Below are 25,242 nucleotides of genomic sequence, written 5' to 3'. Positions count from 1 at the left end.
CCTCTGCCACTCTTCAGAGTCAAATGAATCGAAACGCACGACTGCTATGATTTTATTGCTTTTGCAGCATGCTTAAATCGGGTAAGTGACCGGTCTGTGTGTTCGGTTCATTTCACAGCACATAAAGTGCCCTCAGGACTGTTTTCCCTGCCTCTGCCTCCTTATTCTCTCCGGTTCACCGTTCACCATCACTATGATTCTGTGTTTGAGAAATTAAGTTGTCAGTTGAGTTTTGGACTGGATGTTTGCTCTTTTCCTCAGAGGGGCAGTGAGGTTTTCATGGCTTGGTTTTTTTTTTGTGGCTTGGCCGGAGAGAGATTTCCTCACTGGATCGGGCACGTAGTGCAGGATTTTCCCTCACCGCTTGATTACGTGGTGTTTGAGCTCAATTGTCTGTTTTTGATGGGACATCTGTTTATTCTTTTACCTTTTGCGTTCCTTATTACCTAAAATATATGTGGGAATATAAATGTAAAATAAATTCGCTTTAATGTTACAATGTTTCCATTTAGTAACCCTTCACCAATTCAATTTAACCAGATTCTCCATGTGCCCTTTAAGCAAAGCTACACATTTCAATGGTGAACTGAGTTTTAAAACAACGCACAAGACACCAGATCCTAATAAATGGGCACAACTGATTCTTATGAATTCTTTCGTCATGGTTCACCATTCACCCATGTATCGCTGTCTTCCATCCCAGTTGTGTCCCTCAACTAAAACATTCATTCATTTATAAGATTAACCCATAAAAATCTTTTGGCTCTTTCCAATTCCCTCTATTTGTCCCAATGGCCTTGTCCAGTGTTTCTCGCCTTGGCTAGAGAAAATAACTGGTCCTTTGTGGTTAATTTTGGCTGTATTTTGGAAACCGAAACAAAGACGGAGAGATGGAAAGTGGATGAGATTGTATTCTGCTCTTAATGTGATGTTTTGTGTAATGTCAGCAAACATGAGCATGGGAGAATAACTTGGGGGCTAAAATTGGTGGGGCAACATTTATGGATTTATTTTTTATTCTGTTTACATGGCTGTTTCAGTTTAAGGCTTGTTTGATTTCTGATATCTATCATTCAGTACACTGTAAATAAATTGTCAAATAAACACACATTATTAAGTTACTTTAACTTAACAAATTAAGTTGAAATTGTTTAAGTTATGTCAGGTCAAAACTTGAAATAGTAGATTGAATTGACTTGCCAAGTTCATGCTGTGATTGGAAAATGTGATCTAGGTAATTTTTTAAAGTATCAAGTGTTTTATCTGGTTGCTAAACACAAACAGTACACAACAAGACTATCTGTGGTATCAAGATAACCATTTTAGATTTGCTAATATGTTCCAATGCTTGTGCACTCTTAGCAGTTTCCCAAAAGTATGCACTCGCCCATTACCAGCAATGTACATATTGTACTGCAGCTCATATATCTTCTAAACCAAGAACTTAAGTAAATCAATCTTTCTTTCAGGTGACGTGTACATCCAGAAGACCCAGGACACCAAGAATCCCGTCATCTACGGCGTCTTCTCCGTGTCTGGGTGCGTAAATTCACGACTGTCTCCAAAGCGAGATTCGATCCCCGCATTTCAGACGCCTCTTACTAATCGTGCCGCTTATCAGATTGGCAAGAGAGCCTGAATAGATTTTCTTTCATATTCACACTCCAGTTGCCCGCGGGGCAACACCCCCATTTCTCCGCTTCCAAAGACTGTTTCTACCATACTGAAAAACAAGTGTTTGGCAAGCGTCGCAGGCAGCGCTACGAGTCCTCCAGCAGCACAAAGCAGCTTTTTTGTGAATCTGAGATGTGATATTCTCAAAAGGATTTATCTGCATTATTCCAGAATTATTAGATGCGGTTAGGAGTGTTATTTGTATGCATGGAAATATTAGACAACTGGGCTCAGAGGCAGCTGTCAATGTTTTGATGAAGTTCCCATGCTTATTATACAGTGCAAATACAGTGAATCCCCTCGATTCTTTATTTCATCATCACTGTGTATTTATGTGCGAAAAGAAAGTCAAGGCAACATGAAATGTTGTTTGCAAACCATTGTATATATATGCATATAAATAATGCATTCAGATCTAAAAGCCGCCAAACGCAACCTCTGTCAAAAATGGCGGCCGGTGACTTCTTTTTTCAAAGGCGCGCAATGCGAAGTTCGTCACAACATGTATGTAACCCGTCATGTGTGTGGTTCATAATTTCAAAATGTGTGTTCGGCACGTCGAGAGATCCTGTGTGCATCACATGTCTTGTCAAAACAAGTGTCTGCTGCAGACGCGTCTAAATGATTTATGATAAATGAGACGCTTGCGTTTGCCAGATACTCGCATAATCTCATGCGTAGAGTTTACTGTTAAGGGAGTGTCTTACGTGTATTTCGTGAACGTGAGCGTCTCTTTTATCATAAACGGTTTTGACGCGTGTGCAGCAGGCACTTATTTTGGCAAAACACGTGATGCACATGGTTCACATGAAGCAAAAAACAAATTTTTTGAAAAAACAAGCAACACGCATGAACCGAACACTTATTTTGAATTTGCGCCCCTCAGAAGAGCAGTCACGAGCCGCCACTGATGATCAGCATTACTATTATCATTAAAAAGTTAAATTGTCCGTAATTTCAGGTTTTTGTGCAATGCTGATGATCTGTGCATAATTTGAGAAGGTTTCCAAATGTTTCTTTTGTGCTTTAATCGAAAGTACGGAAATCTGACCACTTGTACAAAATAGTTGACACGGTCAATATAAGCTTAGTTATTTGATTAGGAAAAAGAAAGTTATTCAGATCTTTCTTATTCATCTCATGTAACAAGTCTTTTAAGTTTTAAATTAGATTATGAGTTCCAGATTGTCAGTGTGTTCCCAGGCTTTTGGAGCCCATTGCATCTCTGAATAAAACAGTGAATTTACCAAGAAAAAATGTTGGGCTGGGCTTTATTATAACCATCAGGAATCGTTTGAATCATGAATGGCATTTAATAATGGAATTGATCCTGATGGGAGGAGAGGGATTAAAAAAATTAGAAAAATGTTGACATTGGCACAAATAGAAGGCAATTGGCAAAAAAAGTAAAAAAAAATTAAATGTGACCCTGTCTGTGAAATCCAGGCTAAAGTTTAATTTCAACTATAAATTTCACATTGATTTCAATCTTTGACATGACCGTATGGGTCTCCAACCATTTAAAACAATCTGGAGGGCTACTTTTTAAAAATGTATCTACTCAAAACGTTTTTGTTTTACTTGTTGATTCTATTTTATTTTACTTGTTTATATGTTTTCATTGTTTAAAGTGTTAACATACATTAACGAAGCCAAGCTAATATAAAAATATGCAATAAATATTACAATTGAGAATATAAATAGAATGTGCTTTGGCGGGCACTTCACAGACTCTGTGCGGGAAACCTGGTACCCATGGGCACCATGTTGGAAACCACTGCCTTAGTCAATACTTAAGATATGAATGTTATTAAAGATACAATATGTAGGATAATTTTATATACAAAACAGTAAATCACAAAAAAGACTTGAGTTTTCAAAGACAATTACTTGCGTATTAAACATGTATTAAGAAAATATGGGGCTATTATGTTTGCCCTTAAACTACATGTGCATAATTATGTATGTTAAATATACACCCTCTTTTATCTATAGGTCAGTATTTAAGGGTTCAGCAGTATGTGTGTATTCCATGGCTGATGTTCGCATGGTCTTCAATGGTCCTTTTGCTCATAAAGAAGGGCCAAACTACCAGTGGGTGGCATACCAGGGCAAAATTCCTTACCCCCGGCCAGGAACAGTGAGTAGCATACCTAATTATTAATACCTAACATAAAAATAAAAAAACATAAATGAAAATTCTCATCTTTCTAATAACAGTGTCCAGGAGGAACATTCACACCAAACATGAAGTCTACCAAAGATTACCCAGACGAGGTTATTAACTTCATGCGCACCCATCCGACCATGTTCAATGCAGTTTATCCAGTCCACAAGCGCCCCCTGGTGGTTCGCACCAATGTGGATTATGAATTTACCACCATCACTGTAGACCAAGTGGCTGCAGCAGATGGAAACTATGAAGTCCTTTTCTTAGGAACAGGTGGATTTTCTTAAACAATGCAAATGGTAAATTATTTGAATGATACTTTAAAATGTTAAAAATAAATAATGATTGTTTGCAGATAGAGGAACAGTTCAGAAGGTGATTGTGTTACCCAGAGATGATCTTCAAACTGAAGAGCTGGTTTTGGAGGAGGTGGAGGTCTTCAGAGTAAGACCCTCTTATTTCTTTTTTTTATGTCAGCACATTATGGAGCAGACAGGTCTTATCCTAGTCCCAGACTAAAATGGATCTTTGAGCTGCCTTCATTTAAAAAAACCTTATCTTAACAAATATCAGTGCCATTCTCAATAGTCTCAATATGCACACTAATATTGTTTTTTGTAAGTTTTATTTGTAAAAACGACTTAAATGTCCTAACGTGGCCTAGTCCTGGGTTAATGTAAACCCTGTCTGGGAAACCACCCGTAAATGCTGTATAATGGTAGTGATTATTTTTTATTCATAAACATGTTGTCTTTTATATTACAGGTTCCAACTCCAATAACTACAATGAAAATTTCACCAAAAAGAGTAAGTTAAAAGTTTTCTAGATTATTTCTTTTAGGCATGCAAGACATATTGAAATAATTGAAAGATCACAAATATGCATATCATATCAGTTATGTTTAGTCAAAAAGAATTTAAAATGTGTGCTGGTTATACAATTTTCAAATATATTTTATTATAATTTTTGAAATATAAAGCATTATTATATTGCACATCATATTGTATTGTTTATTAAATTTAATAAAGTGCAGCCCTACTCTAATAGTATGGAGGACCACAAGAGTCATGCAAAATGTAATAAAGAACTTCAATATTTAATAACTACCTGGACAATAAAAATAGCAATTAATAGATTTGTTTAAAAATTCATTAATTAATCTATAAATAAATAGACAAAGTTATAAAAAAAATCATTATGTAAGAGTTTATTAGGCAATAAAAAGTGAGATTATAAAAATAACGTAGAAATGAAATATTAATCCATTAATAAATAGTTCAAATTAATATAACAATTTATAAAAACAACATAAAATACTCAATAAGTTCATCATTTTAAATTGCATTTATAAATTCTTAATTAAATAATGGAATTTCAAAATGTATTTCAAAAAGCGATTTAAAAAGAGAAATAAATTACTGGATTTATAAATTGAATTACAAATACAGGTTTAAATTAGGCATTTAAAAGGGCATTTCCATTTAACTTTTCTGTTTTCATTTCCCGATGGTTCTCCTTATTCTTTTCGCTATATTGTTTTAGCCTCTCTATTTAGCTTTTCCGTGACTCATTGGGTCCTTGCAAATGGTCAAATGAGAAATGCAAATTAGCTATGGCCAGGAGGATGTAACAAGCTCGCTGATTGGCTCTGATTGTACGTCATGCGCAGATTTATAGATCTCAGATGAGGACCCAAAGAGTCACGGAAAAGCTAAATAGAGAGGCTAAAACGAAAAGCAAATCCAATAGCGAAAAGAATAAGGAGAACCAACGGGGAAATGAAAACAGAAAAGTCAAACTGAAATGCCCCTTTAAATGCCTAATTTAAACCTGTATTTGTAATTCAATTTATAAATCCAGTTATTTATTTCTCTTTTTAAATCGCTTTTTGAAATACAATTTGAAATTCCATTATTTAATTAAGAATTTATAAATGCAATTTAAAATGATGAACTTATTGAGTATTTTATGTTGTTTTTATAAATTGTTATATTAATTTGAATTATTTATTAATGGATTAATATTTCATTTCTATGTTATTTTTATAATCTCATTTTTTATTGCCTAATAAAATGTTACATAATGATTTTTTTGTAACTTTGTCTATTTATTTATAGATTAATTAATGAATTTTTAAACAAATCTATTAATTGCTATTTTTATTGTCCAGGTAGTTATTAAAAATTGAAGTTCTTTATTACATTTTGCATGACTCTTGTGGTCCTCCATATAATAGTAACTCGCAAAGATACGGAGGTGCTAGACCATTTAAGGGATGCTTTAAAATGTATACTTCACATGAAATATTATGGGTGTTCCACTTTAAAAACGAAATACAGGAATAGAAACAGGAAATTTTTAAAGTGCCATTCTTTTAAAGAAAATGACCCATGTTTTCTCCCTGTGTGTGTGTGTGTGTAGCAACAACTATATGTGAGTTCAGCGATGGGCGTCACTCATCTTGCCCTGCACAGGTGCGATGTGTATGGAGAAGCCTGTGCTGACTGTTGCTTGGCCAGAGATCCTTATTGTGCCTGGGATGGGAAGTCCTGTTCTCGCTACTCAGCAAACCAAAAAAGGTTAAAGCTCTTTATTGTGTGTATGGTAACGTGACAAGCTTAACAACTGTTACTACACAACTAGTTGTAATTGTAGATTGCATTATATTTAAAGATAGATCAATACATGATGTATGCATCTTACATATAGTCCAAAGTAAATTACAGTGCAATTAAGGTATGCATTTTATCAGTATGGGTGTCCACTGGGATTAAACCTACTGTATGAGCTTTGCACAACACAATGTTAAACAGTTGAGCTACAGGAACACTATATATACATATCAGAATGCACAATATACAAAAGGTACAAAATAGTGTAATATGCGTAATATACACATGTTGCACAAAACTCTTTTGGTAGTATGTGTGTTTGTTTCTAAGTTTACCTATATGTAGCATTACATTTACTGATGACCTGATCATTTTATTCAAAGTTTTTAGAATTAAAAGTCTCAGACTCAAAATAAGTCTGAACCAGTTTCCTGATTTGCTATTGGTGGTTTGCACTCTGTAGGCGGAGCCGGAGGCAAGATGTGAAGTATGGCAATCCTATTAGACAATGCAGAGGCTACAACTCTAATGGTGAGCAACAAAAAAATAACAACAATTACTTGAATTTATGAACATTTTGTATGCTTTTTAGATGTTAACCCCTTAAACTCTGCAGATCCATCGTTGGGTCCAAAAAAATTGAATTAGATTTGTTGTTTTTGCAATGTTATAGTGATCATATATAATTGTTTCTCGGTCTCTTTAATAGAATACATCCAGAAAATACAGGAAATGTGTTTATAGTATTAAAAAAATGTAAACTGATGTGTCAAGTTTTTAGGATATACTCCCCTTACACTTGAGCAATAGCAGGAAACTGCAGGATCCTAAACCTAAATAAACCTAAATAAAATTAAATCCTAATTTCTAATTTTAAAGAGATGAGTCTTTTGATGCTCAAGATATGTTGAGTGCCAAAAGAGGTCGAACTTAACACCGACGATCCTAAAGAAGACATTTAGTCCTGAATTTTTTTTTTTACGTATTTTCTGTTTGTATCTTAATAAAATAGATTGAAAAATAAAGATGTGGATCACAAAGTTTTTTATAAAATAAGACAATCAAATTACTCCAAAGTATTTGAAATTCAGGCATGGCTTATTCTGCAAAAAATGTAATTATACTGCTATTATATTGATATTATTTTGTTTTTATTCCTGTCAGCTAATAAGAATACATTGGAGACGGTGCAGTATGGAGTAGAAGCAAGCACAGCCTTTCTGGAGTGTCAGGCCAGAACTCCCCATGTGTCCATCAAATGGCATTTCCAGAAAGAGAACAGTGATAGGAGAAGAGAGGTATGTGTCACTAAATCTCTCGCTTTTTATGCCCAATTAAAGTTGTATTGTGGGTTTTTAGCAGCTTATATCTGTGAGATTGCAAATTGCAACCTACCTCAATTTCGAAACGCAAAGAGAAGCTACGGTAGCTGCCAAACATGTCGTCGTCTGAGACCATGTATTAATGAAACAGCAGAGTTTGTCTGTTTACTTACATGGCGACTTCCATGTAAGGAGACCTGTGTTCATGTAGATTGTATGTTGTAGTTGTATGTTGAGGTAAAGTTTCACGGGTATATTTGTAGCAATAGCCAACAATTCATTGTATGGGACAAAATTATAGATTTTTTTGCCAATAATATTAAGGATATTAAGTAAAGATCATGTTCCATAAAGATATTTTGAAAATGTCCTGCTGTAAATATATCAGAAATGTATTTATCATTAGTAATATGTTTTGCGTAGGAGTTGGACAACTTTAAAGGTGATTTTCTTAGCATTTAAATTTTTTTGCAAGCTCATATTCAAGATTTTCAAATAGGTGTATTTCGGCCAAATATTGTCCTATTCTAACAAACCATACAGTAGACCAATAGAATAGTTTATTATTCAGCTTTAAGTATTGTATAAATCTCAATCTGCTACTATGTTTAACTCTTAAAACCCTAGCAATGCCTTATCAACCACTCAGAACACTGTTGCACTGCAAAAAGACTTTCTTACTAAGTATTTTTGTCTTTGTTTTCAGTAAAAATATCTAAAAATTCTTAAATTAAGATGTATTTTCTTGATGCGCAAAATGACAAAAAATATAAACTTTAAACAAATTTGTGCTTAAAATAGTTTCAAGCACTAATTTACTTTAAGTTTATATTTTTTGTCTAAAGACTTATTTTTCTAGGTCATTTTGCTCATCGAGAAAATACATTCAAATTTTAAAAAATTAAGTATTTTTGTCTTGTTTTCAGTAAAAATATCTAAGTAAGAAAGTAATTTTTGCAGTGTGGAATCGTGCCATACACTGCAAAAAAAATGATTTTCAAGAAAAACAATTCTTAGTATTTTTTTCTTGTTTTCAGTTTTCACCCAAGAAAATAAGTCTAGTTTTTAGACCAAAAATATTGAAAAAGGGATTTTGTGCAAACACTGCAAAAAATGATTTTCAAGAAAAAAAATCTTAGTATTTTTTTTCTTGTTTTCAGTAAAAATATCTACAAATTCTTCAATTAAAAAGCTTTTTTTCTTGATTAGCAAAATGACCTAAGAAAAAAAGTCTTGTTTTAGACCAAAAAAAATCAAATTTAAGTAAATTAGTGATTAAAACAAGCAAAAAATCTGCCAATGGGGTAAGCAAATTTTTCTTGAATTTTGTATTTAAGAAAAATGTTCAAGATTTTTTTCAAGATTTTGGCAGATTTATTTGTTTGTTTTACCCTGCAAAAAATGAGTTTCAAGAAAAAAATCTTTGTATTTTTGTCTTGTTTACAGTAAAAATATATACATTTAAGTGATTTTGTGCATAAAACAAGCAAAAAAATCTGCCAATGGGGTAAGCAAAAAATCTTGAACATTTTTCTTAAACACTAAATTCAAGAACAATTTGCTTACCCCATTGGCAGATTATTTTGCTTGTTTTATGCACAAAATCACTTAAATTTGATATTTTTTGTATATTTGATATATTCTTAAAACTAGAATTATTTTCTTGGGTCGTTTTGCTCATCAAGAAAAAGCGTCTTAATTTAAGAATTTTTAGATATTTTTAGTGAAAACAAGACAAAAATACTAAGAATTTTTTTTCTTGAAAATCATTTTTTGCATTGTATGCACAAAATTTGATATTTTTGGTCTTAAAACTCGAATTATTTTCTTGGGTCGTTTTGCTCATTAAGAAAAAGCATCTTAATTTAAGAATTTGTAGATACTTTTACTGAAAACAAGACAAAAATACTAAGAATGTTTTTTCTTGAAAATCATTTTTTGCCTTGTATGCACAAAAATTTGATATTTTTGGTCTTAAAACTAGACTTATTTTCTTGGTTCGTTTTGCTCATCAAGAAAAAGCATCTTAATTTAAGAATTTTTAGATATTTTTACTGAAAACAAGACAAAAATACAAAGAATTTTTTTTTCTTGAAAATCATTTTTTGCATTGTATGCACAAAATTTGATATTTTTGGTCTTAAAACTAGAATTATTTTCTTGGGTCGTTTTGCTCATCAAGAAAAAGCATCTTAATTTAAGAATTTTTAGATATTTTTACTGAAAACAAGACAAAAATACAAAGAAATTTTTTTTTCTTGAAAATCATTTTTTGCATTGTATGCACAAAATTTGATATTTTTGGTCTTAAAACTAGAATTATTTTCTTGGGTCGTTTTGCTCATCAAGAAAAAGCATCTTAATTTAAGAATTTTTAGATATTTTTACTGAAAACAAGACAAAAATACAAAGAAATTTTTTTTTCTTGAAAATCATTTTTTGCATTGTATGCACAAAATTTGATATTTTTGGTCTTAAAACTAGAATTATTTTCTTGGGTCGTTTTGCTCATCAAGAAAAAGCATCTTAATTTAAGAATTTTTAGATATTTTTACTGAAAACAAGACAAAAATACTAAGAATTTTTTTCTTGAAAATCCTTTTTTGCCGTGTATGCAAAAAAAAAATGATATTTTTGGTCTAAAAACTAGACTTATTTTCTTTGGTCGTTTTGCTCATTAAGAAAAAGCATATTAATTTAAGAATTTTAGATATTTTTACTGAAAACAAAACATTTTTTCTTCAAAATAATTTTTTGCAGTGTAGCAACTATTACAAATAGTGGTAAGAATGGTGAGCAGTTTAACAAGTTTAACATGTTTTTCGTTTCAGATCCGTTCTGACGGGCGCGTAGTCCGCACAGATCAGGGTCTCCTCCTGCGCTCTCTTCAGCTCTCTGATGGTGGAGTTTACCAGTGCACCGCCACTGAGAAGAACTTCAAACACACACTGGTCAGACTGCAGCTGGTGGTTCTCTCTGCCCGCACCGTCAACAGCATCCAGACTGAAACGACCGCCCCCGCCGCCCCGCCTCTTCAGTCCAGCAGCGCCTGGACACCCAGCGCAGAGCAGTACAAAGATCTGCTGACCATCCTGAGCCAGCCCGAGATGGGTCTCATCAATCAATACTGCCAGGACTATTGGCAGATGGGCGATGACCCCACGGCCCACGCCCACAAGAAAAAAGACATCAAGGAGGTGACGAAAGACCTACGGAAGCCACGAAACAGGAGACACCACCAAGATCAGGACAGCATGGCAGAGACATGAAATGCAAATCGTCCAAAAAGGAAATTTCCCACATACGCAGGAGTTACTTGCCGAAAATATTCAGCGTAAACCATAACCACAATGACTGAGGAGAATAAACAGTATTTATTGTAGGCTGTAAATACTTAGATTCTGTGGATATCTTTGTATGGAAATAGAGCAAAAAACATGTGTATAGACCTTACGTGCAAATATTTTGTTATCATCGTAACTTCCTCTCCGACGTATTTATTACAATGGGTTTTACCATGTCAACACGCCGTGTTTCCATGATATAAGCTTCAATGTATATATCACTAACCGGATAGTTAGTGATCATAATCTCTGGGCATTTGAGGTCCCCGATGGACAGTTTGACTGCACTTGATGTTTTGATACCACACCTATGATGGGACTGCAAGCTCTTGTACATTTGGTGGAGTCACATGAGGACATGCTCCCATTCTGCAGATGTACCGAAACATTTTTACATGCATTTGAATTATCTGTGACCTTGAAAAGGGAAAAAACAAACACTTTAATATCATTCAAAGTTCTTTTAATCTTCTTGATCTTCCATATGTTGCTATGCTAATGTGTGTTAAATATAAGTCGTTTCTGTATGTTCAGATATTTGGTTGGTTATTGATAACAGCTTTCTGTACAGTATGTACACATTGACACATTTTTTTTGTAAACATTTGTAAAATATGTACTATTGCACGCACAAAGTAAAAAAAAGCTACAAATGGGGTTCAAAACCTGGTCATCTCTTTGCAAATGGGATTCGGAGCAACCTGTAATATTAAATAAATACTTTACACTTTATGTGTATCTTCCCAAAAAGAAAACTTTTAGACAAAAACCTGATCTCACGAGAGAATTTGTACTTATTTTATGAGTTGGCAAATTTGTAATTTGTACAAAGTGAATTGTATGAAAACGTATGATAATTAGAAAAAAACAATATTACACTGTAAAAAAAGTCGATTTAAAATATTATTTTAAGTTTTGACTTGTGATAAGTTGCAATTTTTTTTTTTGCAATTTTTACAGTGTACCCCACATCACAGGACAAAGCAAATCGTACAAAACTAATTTAATTGTACGAATTCATCTGAAATAGCCAACTCGTAAAAAACGTACGAATTGCTATTAGATTGTGTTGGGTAGAAAGCACCTCTGTACATTAATAAGTGATTTGGGCCATGCATAAGACATCTATAGTCTAAACGAAACTTTAGGGGGCTCGGTTGAGTTTGCATGAAATGTATTTGTACTGTACAGATATGTAGTCAAATTCTGGATATGTTGCTGTGTCGATGTTTATGGCTGGTCTGTGACATGATCTGAGAGAAAGTCAAAAAGTAAGGATGATTTGTAAAGACAAAGGACTTGAGTGATTGAATGAAGCACAATTAATTGTCTGTTTCGCCTCTGTTGAATCTGTAAACAGAGCGTGTGAAATGATCGTTGTAATTTTTTCTTTTCGTTCGTAAGACATTCATACCTGTGGATTGTCCACTTGTTTTGTCTTTTTTAAGATAATCTAATGTGCGGAAAAAGATCCAGAATTAGATGTTATGAACAGTTAATGTTATAGTAATGTATTTTTTATTTGTTTTCTTTTCCATCATTGTCGTTGACTAATTAAAGTTATATATTTTATAACAAATACAAGATCAGAGCCTCTTTGCAAACATTTTACTTGGTGAATCTTTCTTTTAATGTTCACCCAAACCAGATATTCAGTTTCAATTATTCAGAGAAATTCTGTAAAAAGTATAGATATCGTTCACCTAAAAAAACGAAATCTGTCATTATTTACTCGCATTTATGTTGTTCTAAACATACAAAACTCTTAAAGAGTTTTCTTAACTCGTTCCCCACTAGCGGTTTTAAAAAAAAAGTTGCCAGCATTTTTTGTGATTTATTTATATATATATATATATATATATATAAGATAAGATTTTTGTCCTATCTTCATTTTAGGCTCTTTTTTTACCTCTCAAATATGGGTAGGTTTCTTCAAAAATATAAAATTTTGCGCAAAAAGCTGAGATAATTGTATTTTTGTGAAGGACTTTTGATAGAGATCAGATTCAGAGCGATCCTCAAAACATACATGGAGTTTAAACTGTTTGAGGATTTGCTTCCGGGTTTTATAAGTTGTGTAAGAGTGCCACCTGGTGGATAATAGCAGAAATATAGATTTCCGTAAAAACTAGTTATTGGTAGGGAAGCGTTTTCTCTAAATTGACGAGTTAACTTGTCAATGACGGGGAAAGAGTTAAAAGGGGGAGAGGAAACTCAATATATGCTCCACCCTAACTTCCTGTTTCTTTCACTTTTAAAAATACAAGAATGTACAAAAGTTGTCGCTGTGGCGGTATCTTTTTAAAAAGTACACTTTTGTCCCTAAAAGATGCATATTGGTACCATAGAGCTACATATTAGGACCTTTTTAAAAGGTAGCATCCCAGTGACAACTTTTGTACCTTTTATCTATGATTGTAACCACAGTTGTTGGCACCTATTGACTTCTATATTAGGAAAAACAAATACTATGGAAGTTAGTGGGTGTCAACAACTTTGTGGTCATCATTTATCAAAATATCTATTCTTGCGTTCATCCGAATAAAAAAAGTTTAACACCACATGAGTGTGCGTAAATGATATCAGAATTTTCTTTTTTTTTTGGTGAACTATCCCTTTAAGCGTGAAAGTGAATGGGGACTGAATCAGGCCGTCAATCACTCATACTCTGCTAAACATCATATTTTGTGTCCCATTGAACTTATATACTAGAGATGCACTGATATATCGGCCAATAGTCAGTATCATCGATGAAAGCATTTTTTCAAATATCGGCTATTAGTCTAAAGTTTAGAAACAGCCGATAGTCATGGCTGATATATCCTGTCAATAAAAAAGAAAACACAATGAATATGAGATCTGTGTATAGAAAATGTAAAGAAACATCACTAGTTTAATGTTCAGTATTAATGGTTATTATATGAATGCATAATATTCAGAAAATGTAATAATAATGATAAATACATTGGAATTTAATGGGTACCGTCAACTGCACTGTCAGCTTTGCACCTAAGGATTTCATTTTAGTACCTCAGAGGTACATACTGCGACCAAAGAGAGCTTATTGGTACCTCAAAAATACATATGAGTATTTCAAAGGTACATATTGGTACTAAATGTTTACATATCTGTACCTAATGGTCCATACATTAACCTTCTTAAAGGGTGCAGCCCAACTGACAGCTAGGGTACATATTTCGACTTTTTTCTAACAATGTAGGTCCTTAAGGTACGGTAATCTACCCATAATTGTATTCTGTTTTGTATTCCTGTAAAGGAACCAAACGAAAACTTAGGGTACAGCCCCAGTGACAGAAAAGGTACAGTTTTGTACCTTTATTTCTGACAGTGTGTGTGCTTACCATCATTTATCAAAATATCTTCTTCATCATTTATCACAATACTTCCATAATAGTGTTTTTCCTACTATGGAAGTCAATGGTTATAATCGGCCGTGTGCTTACCATCGTTTCTCAAAATATCTTTATTTTGTGTTCATCAGAAAAAAGAAATTCATACAGGTTCAGAAAAACATGAAGATGAGAAAATGATGACAGAATTTTCATTTTTGGGTGAACTATCCCTTTAATGCAAGTTAATATAACCACCAAACTATCGGTATTGGCATCAGTGTCAGCATATATCAGTAGGCTATCGATAAATTTTTTTTCATATCTGTGAATCTCTATTATTTATGTTTGACAATAAATGGTTGCATTTATTGGTATATTTTGTGAATATTGAAGACAATTGCCCTGAAGAGCGTTGTATGTATAACTATCACCTGTGATGATTGTGCATGGATTCAAATCTGTCCATCCTCAGATTGGGGTCAATGAGCTCGGCGGGGGGAAGACTAAAGCTCTTTAAATGCTGCATAGTGCAGTATACACTACATGGAAAATGTGATCCTGTTGACTAAAGTGTGCAGGTGAGATTAGAATTACTCATAGAGGTCTCGTGTTCAGCATTAAATGAAGCTTTAAAGTGATAGCTCACCCAAAAATGAAAATTCTGTCATAATTGTCATTAGTGTTTTTTTTTTTTTTTTGCTGAACACAAAGTAAAATATTTGTAATTAGCCCAATTGACTTCCATAGTGGGAAATTAAAATGCTATGGAAGTCAATGGTGCTCAGAAACTCAAGTTCACCTTGAAAAAAACTAATGAAGACAAAACCATATGAAATCAATGTATGTCAAGCAGGTATACATTAAGAAAAGTAATTGTTAACATGATAGCAAATAGTAATATTTGTCATATTGTATTATCACACTCATAATATCAACAACAGTCTCAGTGATCTGCCCTTTTGAATGCCTGTGAATACACTTACAAGATTATCACCTTCTGCTGACCACAGCACCTCCTCCTCAAATCTGAGGGTAGATGACCTCTCTCATCCTTGGATGTCTTTTGTCCTTGTTCTTCATTGGCCCCAACAGCCCAGGTGGTCAGAGACTTCCTCAAAATCCCCCTAAGACTTAATTCACTAGGTCATCGAAGCAAAGCGAGAGCCAGTTGATGTGCGAAGCGTATTGCTGAAAGGCACTTGGAGGCCTCTACGCAAGCAAGTGGTCTTCCAGAAGGACTTCTTAGCTCCACACAAGAGTCAGTATGGGGGCCGGCGCGAGCGCCGAGGAGAAGCACTCCAGAGAGCTCGAGAAGAAACTGAAGGAAGATGCCGATAAAGATGCCAGGACTGTCAAACTTCTGCTGCTAGGTAACCAAAGCTGATGGGACTTTGTAGAGACCTGGTGGAGCTGTGGTGATAGATCGAGAGCAAATGATTTAGGTTGGGAAACATTACACTCTATACATTCGGAGATATGTAATGTAATGAATGGCTGTGAAATACCATAGTAAAGACATTGTGACTTTACATGGAGGCCATTAAAAACTTTAAGACGCTTTAAGACATCTCACAGGTCTACATTTGTAGATGTATATGTATTTACATTTTAAGTTGGAAACAACTAAATGTTTCACAATTTAAATCATATCTGAAAAGTATGGAGATGGAGACTAAAACAATTTACTGGATTTTAAAAAAGGCAAAATTAAAGGCTCAATATCTAAACAAATTTTATTTTCAAGCAGTATCCTCAAAAAGTCATTCAATTGTTGGTTCAACTTAAAAAAGTAAATTACCTGGTTGCCGTAAAATTTTGAATTAATTCTACTTCAAACATTCACCGTAAAAACATTAACTCAAAATTAAAATTTTAAGGTTGAACCAACTTTTTTACAGTTATTTGCATGGCAGACAGAAGGTATAAATCTCATGTATGCGTGTAAATGTACATGAAAATAATTTAGTAAAATAATATCAAAATAATCTCTAATGATCATAACTGTACTAAGTGTCTTTGTCCAGCAAGTGATATGGGTCAGGTTTAAGGGACAAAGGGCTTAAAGGGGCTTAAGATAAGTTTAATAAGACTCAAGCCTCTTATTTTAATCCTTCAAAAGATAAACAAATGAGAGGAGACTAAAGTAATGAGGAGAATAATGTGTGACAATTTTTAAAATATTGTATTAAGAAAGTGAAAACGGTTAATCAATTCACTTAGGAAATCAAAGTAATAAAATAAAATGTTGTATGGCTACCGTTTTTAATCGCATATTTAAAGCTGGGCAGTTATGTTGGGGGTTTACAGTATAACGGTTAAATGCAGGCCTTTCTTGTAATTGCCACATTGAAAACTAATGAATGCAAACAGCAATTAAGTCTTATTAGACTTTGGCAGAACAAAGAACTGACCTTTATCCCGTTAGTCAGAAAAGCCAGCTTGCTCATTACTAAACAAATAATGTCTTAGAAATATTTTCAAAAAGTCTCAATAAAAGATAGAATTATATTATTAATATATAATTACATTGTAATTATGAAAGACTTTTCTTTCCAAAGATAAAGCAAAAAAGGCTCACATTACAATCTATTGCAAACTGAGGTAACACTTTATTTTTATTGCAAAGATGACATTGTTTGAGATTTTTTGTTATGGCAACTTGACATTAACCAATACATCATAATTTCTCATGACAAAGGCAACATAACTGACCACTTTTTACCACCGATACAAATTGAATTTGTCATTAAATGGTCATTAAGTGTTAATACTCTGTCATATAGTTTTATAACAGCGTCATGAATATTTTCTTGACCTCAACTACAGTGGTACAAATTGAATTTGTCATTAAAATGTCAACTAGTTTTATAGCAATGTCATGAAATTAGTTCCATTCAATTTTTTTTTATAAAGTTTCCTCCATGTGTTTACCAAATAAAATCAATCATTCAATAATAAAAATAATAATTATTAGAATTGATCAAATACTATTTTTTTGCATTTGGAGACTGATTTACCTCAAATTAAATGAAAACAGTACATTAATGGGTTAAGCCATACAGCGTTTGGTCCATTTTGCTGGAAAAACAGTTCATTACATTAAATGAATTAATTTAATTAATTAAATGTTTTGTTAGTTTTCTCTTTTATGTCAGAAAATTTTAGAACACTCTGTGTGAGGAAGTTTTTTATGTATTGCACATACATAAAGTTATGTATAATCTTATTATGTGTCTGTTGCATTGTTAAGGTATTTAAAATTATATGACATAGTATTAACACTTATTGACATTTAAATGACGTTTGATCATGTAGTTTGATAATTACCGTATTCTGCTATGTCATGTTTATAAGTTATGATGTATTGGTTTATGTCAAGTTGTCATAACAAAGACATCTCAAACAATGTCATCATTGCATTAAAAATGACATAATTGAACATATGACAAATAATGACAGTTGTCATAAAGGTGCATAAAATCTCCTTCATGTTCATGACACATGTCATATTATGATTATGAAGGTGTCACGACTCATGTCAGTCTTATGAACACCCCTTCAAGTAAAGTGTTACCCAAACTGGTTTTAGTTGTGAATTTTTATTACTCTCTGAAATAAAGGTACTTCGGGACGGCCTCCTTTCAAAAAGTAGGCTACTTGTACATAAAGAGGGCATCTAAGTACCTAAAGATACATATTGGTACTTCTAAGATACACAATGGTACATCAAAGGCACATATCTGTAAATAAAATGATACATTTTAGGTACCGCCCCAGTGACACCTTTTGTACTTTTATTTCTGACAGTGTAGATTGAATTTACTGTAAGTTGCTATGGACAAAAGTGTCTTCCAAATGCATAAATGTAAATCCAACCTTACCTGCGTTTCAGGTGCTGGTGAATCTGGAAAGAGCACAATTGTCAAACAGATGAAGTAAGTCCTGAGGAAACAAAAGTATGGCCTTAAAATGAGCTTTAACCTTATTTTGCAGATAAATGCTGATTATTATCTTCTACATCACAGAATTATTCACCAAGATGGTTACTCCCTTGAAGAATCCTTGGAGTTCATTGTTATTATCTACAGCAACACAATGCAGTCCATTTTGGCCATTGTGAGGGCCATGGGCACACTAAATATTTCATATGGAGATGCAGCTGCACAGGTACAGTAACTTGTACATTTTTTCTTTTTCATTATGCGTCACTCACAAAAAGTAAAATTTTGGGTCTTAATCTGCAATTTCCTAAACTTTCCAAACTGGGATTTGCGAACCACCAGGAATTGCAGGGGGTTTGTGAGTTGATAAAAAGTAATTTATTACTTAAAAACACCAAATTACCTGATTACTTTGATTGAAACATAAAAATGTAAATAAGTATTTAAAATAAAACCTTACCAAAGTATATATATTTTTTTAATCTGCATGTCATGGGACTATTACACAACACTAGAATATATCGTAAAACTCATGCAAAATGGACAGACAGATGAAGGTCCAATTAATAATAACCGTGTTAAAATACTACTGATGAAAACTTTAAAACAGATAAAAAAGAAATATTTTTTTGAAGTTAAATATGCAAATGTGCTATTAAACTTGAACTATTCATTTAAAATCTCAGGGGGTACTTTAATTAAATAATTTTTGTCAAGAGGGTTCGGCTGATTAAAAAATGTTTGAGAATCTCTATAAGAACCACGGATGTCAATTATATGAGCCCAGCTGGAATATAGTAATGCCAGTTTAGATCTGCTTATGATGAAGCCGATGGTGTGAGGTGTGGGAATTCCATTAATCGATATCCCACATGAATTCACCCTAACTGTAAAAGTGAAAACCCTTTTTGGGAATTCACACTGGCAGAAACCCCTGGAGACACTTTAAGTACCTGTTTAAGTCAGAAATTCGATTTACATTTCAAAACTTTTTCTTTATGATAGGGTTACTGGATGAATCAATACTTGCTAGAGTTCCTGTACTAAGGGTACATTTCTCAGAGAACTGAAAGGGTGCCTATAGGTTCTTCAAATATGGTTGTTTTTTCAATGTAGTATCCAACCCTTACAAAAATTAAGCATGGTTTTATTACAGTAAAAAAATAACCATGGTTTTGACAACCATGTAGTGGCAGCCGGTGACTTCTCTTCCGAAAGGCGCAAATTTAAAATATGTGTTTGGTGTGTCATGTTTGTGGTTCGTCACATCAAAATATGTGTTCGGTGCATCATGTGAACCTATGTGCATCATGCGTCAGGTCAAAATATGTGCCGCTGCACATGCGTCGAAAGGGTTTATGATAAAAGAGACGCTTACGTTCACAAAATACTCACTTAACAGTATCTGGCAAATGCAAGCATCTCTCTTTGTCTGCAGCAGGCACATTTTTTTACATGACGCTTGATGCACAGAGGTTCACATGATGCAACATACACATATTTTGACATGACGAGCCACACATATGATGGGCTAAATAAAGCAATAAACCCCGAGAAGCAGTGGGTTACCAGTGCATTTTATAACAGCTAAGGGGCGTTGTTAGGCACGACGCGAAGCGGAGTGCCTAAAACCCCCTTAGCTGTTATAAAATGCACTGGTAACCCAACGCTTCAAGGGGTTTATTGCGTTTATAAAACGGTTACTTCATATGCATAACGTTAGCGGGATTTTATAAAATAAAACACAAATAAGTTGTAATTATATTAGTACAAATATTACTCTTCCGCCAAACAAAGTAGTTCCTCAGAATCAAGTGTGACTGAAACAGAGCGCAGTTCCAACCAGCAGAGATGCAGCAAAGACACAATGAAAATATGTTTTAAGACTGTGGTGTTTATTTTATAAATCACCATTTATCTAATTTATACATTAACATTTATATTGTGCTGTTGAAGTGATGATCAAATATGTTTGGAAGCATGCTGAACTCTTTCCCCGTCAGCGTTTTTTTTTTTAAGTTGCCACCCAGTTTTAGTTTAATGCCTTGCAGAAAAATTATCTTCTTAAATAAACATAAAATATCAAATGAAAGAACAGACCATCAGCTTTCAAACAAAAACAAACAAAAAACCTTCATTCATCCTACCTTCATTGTTCTCTTATCACCCCTCAAATTTTTTAGCTAAAAGCGGAGATAATTCCATTTTTGTGAAGAACTTTAGTAAGAGATCAGATTGAGCCATCAAAACTTACACGCTGTGTTTTCAGTGTTGAGTGAATGCGTCAGTGTTTAAGTTGGGTAAGATCGCCACCCAGTGGATAATAGCGGACGTATGAACTTGACTTATAAACTCCTCAGACAACGTTTTCTCTTTATCGACGAGATGACTCAACAATATTTATTGACATTTATCTGGATATCGCCATTAATTGTGCAATTGTAGACTAATTAAAAATATGATTATAGACTGTGGTGTTTATTTTCATAAATCAGTACGCAGCAACAGGGGCGCAGTGATACTAATGTAATATGGTCTGAACCGTGAGGTTACCGGTGTATTTTATCACGGCTTAGAACGCGTTTCAACCAATCAGAATGAAGAACCAGAACTGCCCGTTTTATAATACATGTTTTGATGAGGTTCGCATCGTGCACTCTTTTGTTAAACCGTAGTCAGGGGCGCTGTAAGGGGGGGTAAACAATGACGATTCTCAGGGCCCACGAGTAAGAGGGGGCCCAGAGAAGCCCCCAAAATTGTGGTGCTAAAAAAATATTTAATAGTAAAAATTATTAACTTTAAATTATTCTATTTGCTGGTATCAAAAAGTGATTTTGTGCATAAAACAAGCAAAAAAATCTGCCAATGGGGTAAGCAAAAAATCTTGAAAATTTTTCTTAAACACTACATTCAAGAAAAATTCAAGACAATTTTGCTTACCCCATTGGCAGATTTTTTGCTTGTTTTATGCACAAAATCCCTTAAATGTAATATTTTTGGTCTAAAACTAGACTTATTTTCTTGGGTCGTTTTGCTCATCAAGAAAAAGAATCTTAATTTAAGAATTTTTAGATATTTTTAATGAAAAAAAAAAAGAATTTTTTTCTTGAAAATCATTTTTTGCAATGCATAAGTTTAAATGTTGCGGTTAAAATGACTGCTGGTGGCCGTTCTAGTGTTAAAAGTGCATGATAAGGGAACTCAATTTTCTCCCCATGCTAGGTCAAGAAAACACTGGAAAAAAATACACAGTTTTAGACTCTGCAAAAAATGACTTTCTTACTTAGTATTTTTGTCTTGTTTTCAGTAGAAATATCTAAAAATTCTTAAATTAAGATGCTTTTTCTTGATGAGCAAAATTACCTAAGTAAATGAGTCTAGTTGTAAGACAAATTAATATACAATTGAAGTAAAAATTGTCCTTAAAACAAGCAAACTGATCTGCCAATGGGGTGAGGAAAAATATTGTGAAATAAGATTTCTTTTTTCTTAAACACTTAATTCAAGTAAAATTTTCTCACCCCATTGGTAGTCAAAATACCATAAAAGTGAATGATTTTATGTAAATTAATATAAAAAAGTCTCAGCTGTGTTGGGGGCCCTGTCAAGATTCTTTTCATGGGGCCCAAAATCCTTAGCGGCGCCCCTGACCGTAGTTAAACCATGGTAAGTGTAAGTTAGTGATAGTAATCATCAATCCACCAAAGAAACACGGTTACTACACTTTTACCACAAAAAAATAAATAAATAAGGGAAGGGAGGGAAACCAAAATGTTGCAAATACAACTATTTGTAATAGTAAATATCTTTTCCAGGATGATGCAAGGAAGCTGATGCACTTAGCTGACACCATTGAGGAAGGCACCATGCCCAAAGAGTTAGCTGACATCATTTTAAGGTTGTGGAAGGACTCGGGCATCCAGGCATGCTTTGACAGAGCTTCAGAATACCAGCTCAACGACTCCGCTGGATAGTATGTTCCCTAACTATCAGTTGGTAGAACATCGCTTAATCGCATGATAAACGGAAATTAAGTTAGAGTACCAGTAGAAAGTACTTGATTTGATTCCAACCTTAAGTTATGCCCTAAGGTCTCCATCTTGAAATCTTTTCTAAGCTATCTGAATGACCTGGAAAGGTTGATCAAGCCTGGCTACGTCCCTACTGAGCAGGACGTACTGCGATCAAGAGTCAAGACCACCGGTATCATCGAGACCCAGTTCTCCTTTAAAGACCTCAACTTCAGGTAACTCGGTGATGAGTAACATTTAACCCAGGGTTGGGTCAGTATTGGACAGAACACACTATTGGGTTAAAATGGGTTGTGGCTAGAAGGGATACAGCTAGGGCCAAAATCTCATGAAATCTTACAGGATGAGCCCTGATTTCATCCTAACCCTACCAAAACCTAACCCCAACATTTCTCGGGATTTAGGCTGTAGCAGTATCCTATCTAGCCAAAATCACTGTTTTTCCATCCTGATCCTAACCCCAAACCCAACATCTCGTGAGTATCCCCTCTAGCAAGTACTGTAAAACGATCCAACTTCTGGGTTATTGTTACTCGACCATGTTTGGGATCCACTGCCTTAAATGATAACATAGGGTAGTAATTGTGAAAATGTCAAGAACAATTAAAAGACAAACCTCTCCAAGATGGCATCCTGACACATCCAATAGATACCAGATGCCATAATAAATGAACTTTACGGTCTGCAGGATGTTTGATGTGGGTGGTCAGCGTTCAGAGAGGAAGAAGTGGATCCATTGTTTTGAGGGTGTGACTTGTATCATCTTCATTGCTGCTCTGAGTGCATACGACATGGTGCTGGTGGAAGACGATGAAGTGGTAAGTTGCCATTTGTGGTCCACAAGGACCTGGATTTCTAATGAAGAGTTTAACCCCAGATGTCTTCAATGGGAGTCTAGATCTGAATGTTTGTGTCCTTTCAACTACAGAACCGAATGCATGAGAGTCTCCACCTGTTCAACAGTATCTGTAACCATCGCTACTTCGCCACCACATCCATCGTGCTTTTCCTCAACAAGAAGGATGTTTTCGTGGAGAAAATCAAGAAAGCTCACCTGAGCATGTGCTTCCCGGATTATGATGGTGAATAAAGCACCAGAAAATGTCTCAATTTGGTCTTAACTAATGCGTAAAATGTCATCAGAATAAACAAGACCTGAAATTATCCTGGCTGAGAACAGAAATATCATCTCTTTATTTCTCTTTATCGTATCTGCGGAAATGTTTGATGACACAATAAAACCATGATAACAGTGCAGACTTTCCCTCTCAGGTCCCAACACCTTTGAAGATGCCGGTAACTACATCAAGGTGCAGTTTTTAGATCTGAACCTGAGACGGGACATCAAAGAAATTTACTCCCACATGACCTGCGCCACAGACACAGAGAACGTCAAGTTTGTGTTTGATGCCGTAACGGACATTATCATCAAGGAAAATCTCAAGGACTGCGGTCTCTTTTAAAGAGGTGAGACTATTATTGAGAATTTTAGGGTAATTTTTAAACATTTTTTAAAGTGCAAATGCTGCTATGTTTATTTAGTAAAAATAGCCTTTGCCAATCAGATCGGTTATTTCTATTTACTGTAACAAGACACTGGTATAATATTTCAGCTACACTTTACAATAACTAATGTTAAAAAATACAAACTTAAAGGAAAACACCACCGTTTTTCAATATTTTACTATGTTCTTACCTCAACTTAGACAAATTAATACATACCTCTCTTTTTTCAATGCGTGCACTTACTCTTTGTACAGCGTGTCATGAATGTGTTAGCATTTAGCCTAGCCCCATTCATTCCTTAGGATCCAAACAGGGATGAATTTAGAAGCCACCAAACACTTCCATGTTTTCCCTATTTAAAGACTGTTTGCAGCACTTTGACCTCGGCGCGCAGTAGCATCATCACTCCTGACTACTCTTTAAATCGGGAAAACGTGGCTTCTAAATTCATCGCTGTTTGGATCCTAAGGAATGAATGGGGCCTAGGCTAAATGCTAACACATTCAGGACTCTCTGTACAAAGATTAAAAGTGCATGAATTGAAAAAAAGATAGGTATGTATTAATTAATCTAAGTTGAGGTAAGAACATAGTAAAATTTAAAAAGAAAGGTTGTAAAATGTGTTAATGCACAAATAACTAACATGAACAATTGCATTGGCATTAACTAACATTAACAAAGATTAATAAATGCTGTAAAACTATATTGTTCATAATTCATGTTAGCTAATGCATTTATTATTTTTTAAATGCTGATTAAAATGCTGTTTTTGACAGGAGTGGCTTTTTGATTCTTCAACAACATTCAACAATGACACGCTGTCCCTTGCCCCAAGTAGCCTATTGTCTTCCATGTATACAGGAATTGTCGAACATGCTAACACGGGAACAGAAATGATTATATCTAAGGAAGGAAACCTTGTTGTTGAGACTTGCATTTGATTAAATAGACACCTAACTAAGCCCAATACATATTCTTACACTGTAAAAAAAGTGCAGCATATTTGTCAAATTAACATATATTTTGATGTTACTTTAACTTAAAAAATTAAGTTGAACAAAAAAGTTAAAACTTAAAATAGTACAATGAATTGACTTGCAAAACCAAATTGTTTTAACTGTGTGCTGCATATTTTTACAATTATTAATTTACCTCATTACATTCAAGCAGCATCGCCCACTGTGAGGAACTGAATTTAGTAAAACTGACATGTGTGTCTGGCTCTGATTTTGCTTTTTCACAAGCAATTTATCCTGTAGATTTAAGACTAAGTAAGGAATAATTGACG

The 25,242-nt window shown here is 34.1% G+C and overlaps 2 protein-coding genes across 3 annotated transcripts in view; both read left to right on the top strand.

Annotated features, from left to right (window-relative positions):
- sema3fa (sema domain, immunoglobulin domain (Ig), short basic domain, secreted, (semaphorin) 3Fa) overlaps window positions 1-12,734 on the top strand; it is a 60,964-nt gene extending 48,230 nt beyond the window's left edge. For both annotated transcript variants that reach the window (XM_065279833.2, XM_065279832.2), the window contains 9 exons: window positions 1,470-1,539; window positions 3,670-3,814; window positions 3,895-4,117; window positions 4,200-4,288; window positions 4,610-4,651; window positions 6,267-6,424; window positions 6,921-6,988; window positions 7,622-7,755; window positions 10,611-12,734. In XM_065279833.2, coding sequence (XP_065135905.1) covers window positions 1,470-1,539; window positions 3,670-3,814; window positions 3,895-4,117; window positions 4,200-4,288; window positions 4,610-4,651; window positions 6,267-6,424; window positions 6,921-6,988; window positions 7,622-7,755; window positions 10,611-11,048 — 1,367 coding nt within the window. In that variant the 3' untranslated portion in view covers window positions 11,049-12,734. The remainder of the gene's footprint in view (window positions 1-1,469; window positions 1,540-3,669; window positions 3,815-3,894; window positions 4,118-4,199; window positions 4,289-4,609; window positions 4,652-6,266; window positions 6,425-6,920; window positions 6,989-7,621; window positions 7,756-10,610) is intronic.
- A 2,936-nt stretch (window positions 12,735-15,670) lies between these two features.
- Window positions 15,671-25,242, top strand: gnat1 (guanine nucleotide binding protein (G protein), alpha transducing activity polypeptide 1). Its single transcript, XM_065279419.2, has 9 exons — window positions 15,671-15,846; window positions 18,369-18,411; window positions 18,502-18,643; window positions 22,233-22,390; window positions 22,535-22,663; window positions 23,137-23,266; window positions 23,377-23,530; window positions 23,721-23,915; window positions 24,731-25,242. Exons 1-8 carry the CDS (start codon window positions 15,741-15,743, stop codon window positions 23,909-23,911), a joined length of 1,053 nt encoding a protein of 350 aa, XP_065135491.1. The 5' UTR covers window positions 15,671-15,740; the 3' UTR covers window positions 23,912-23,915; window positions 24,731-25,242.

Source organism: Paramisgurnus dabryanus, chromosome 7 (assembly GCF_030506205.2).
Source record: "Paramisgurnus dabryanus chromosome 7, PD_genome_1.1, whole genome shotgun sequence".
Taxonomy (NCBI): domain Eukaryota; kingdom Metazoa; phylum Chordata; class Actinopteri; order Cypriniformes; family Cobitidae; genus Paramisgurnus; species Paramisgurnus dabryanus.
Note: the sequence above shows the minus strand (reverse complement) of the source record. Positions and strands in the feature narration are given on the sequence as shown.

What these genes read in the sequence shown, in the direction of transcription:
- gnat1 (XM_065279419.2), top strand. Translation starts at nt 15,741, where the DNA reads ATGGGGGCCGGCGCGAGCGCCGAGGAGAAGCACTCCAGAGAGCTCGAG. An exon ending in CTCAACGACTCCGCTGGATA is followed by an intron (nt 22,391 to 22,534) that starts GTATGTTCCCTA and finishes ATCTTTTCTAAG; the next exon opens with CTATCTGAATGACCTGGAAA. An exon ending in TTTAAAGACCTCAACTTCAG is followed by an intron (nt 22,664 to 23,136) that starts GTAACTCGGTGA and finishes TACGGTCTGCAG; the next exon opens with GATGTTTGATGTGGGTGGTC.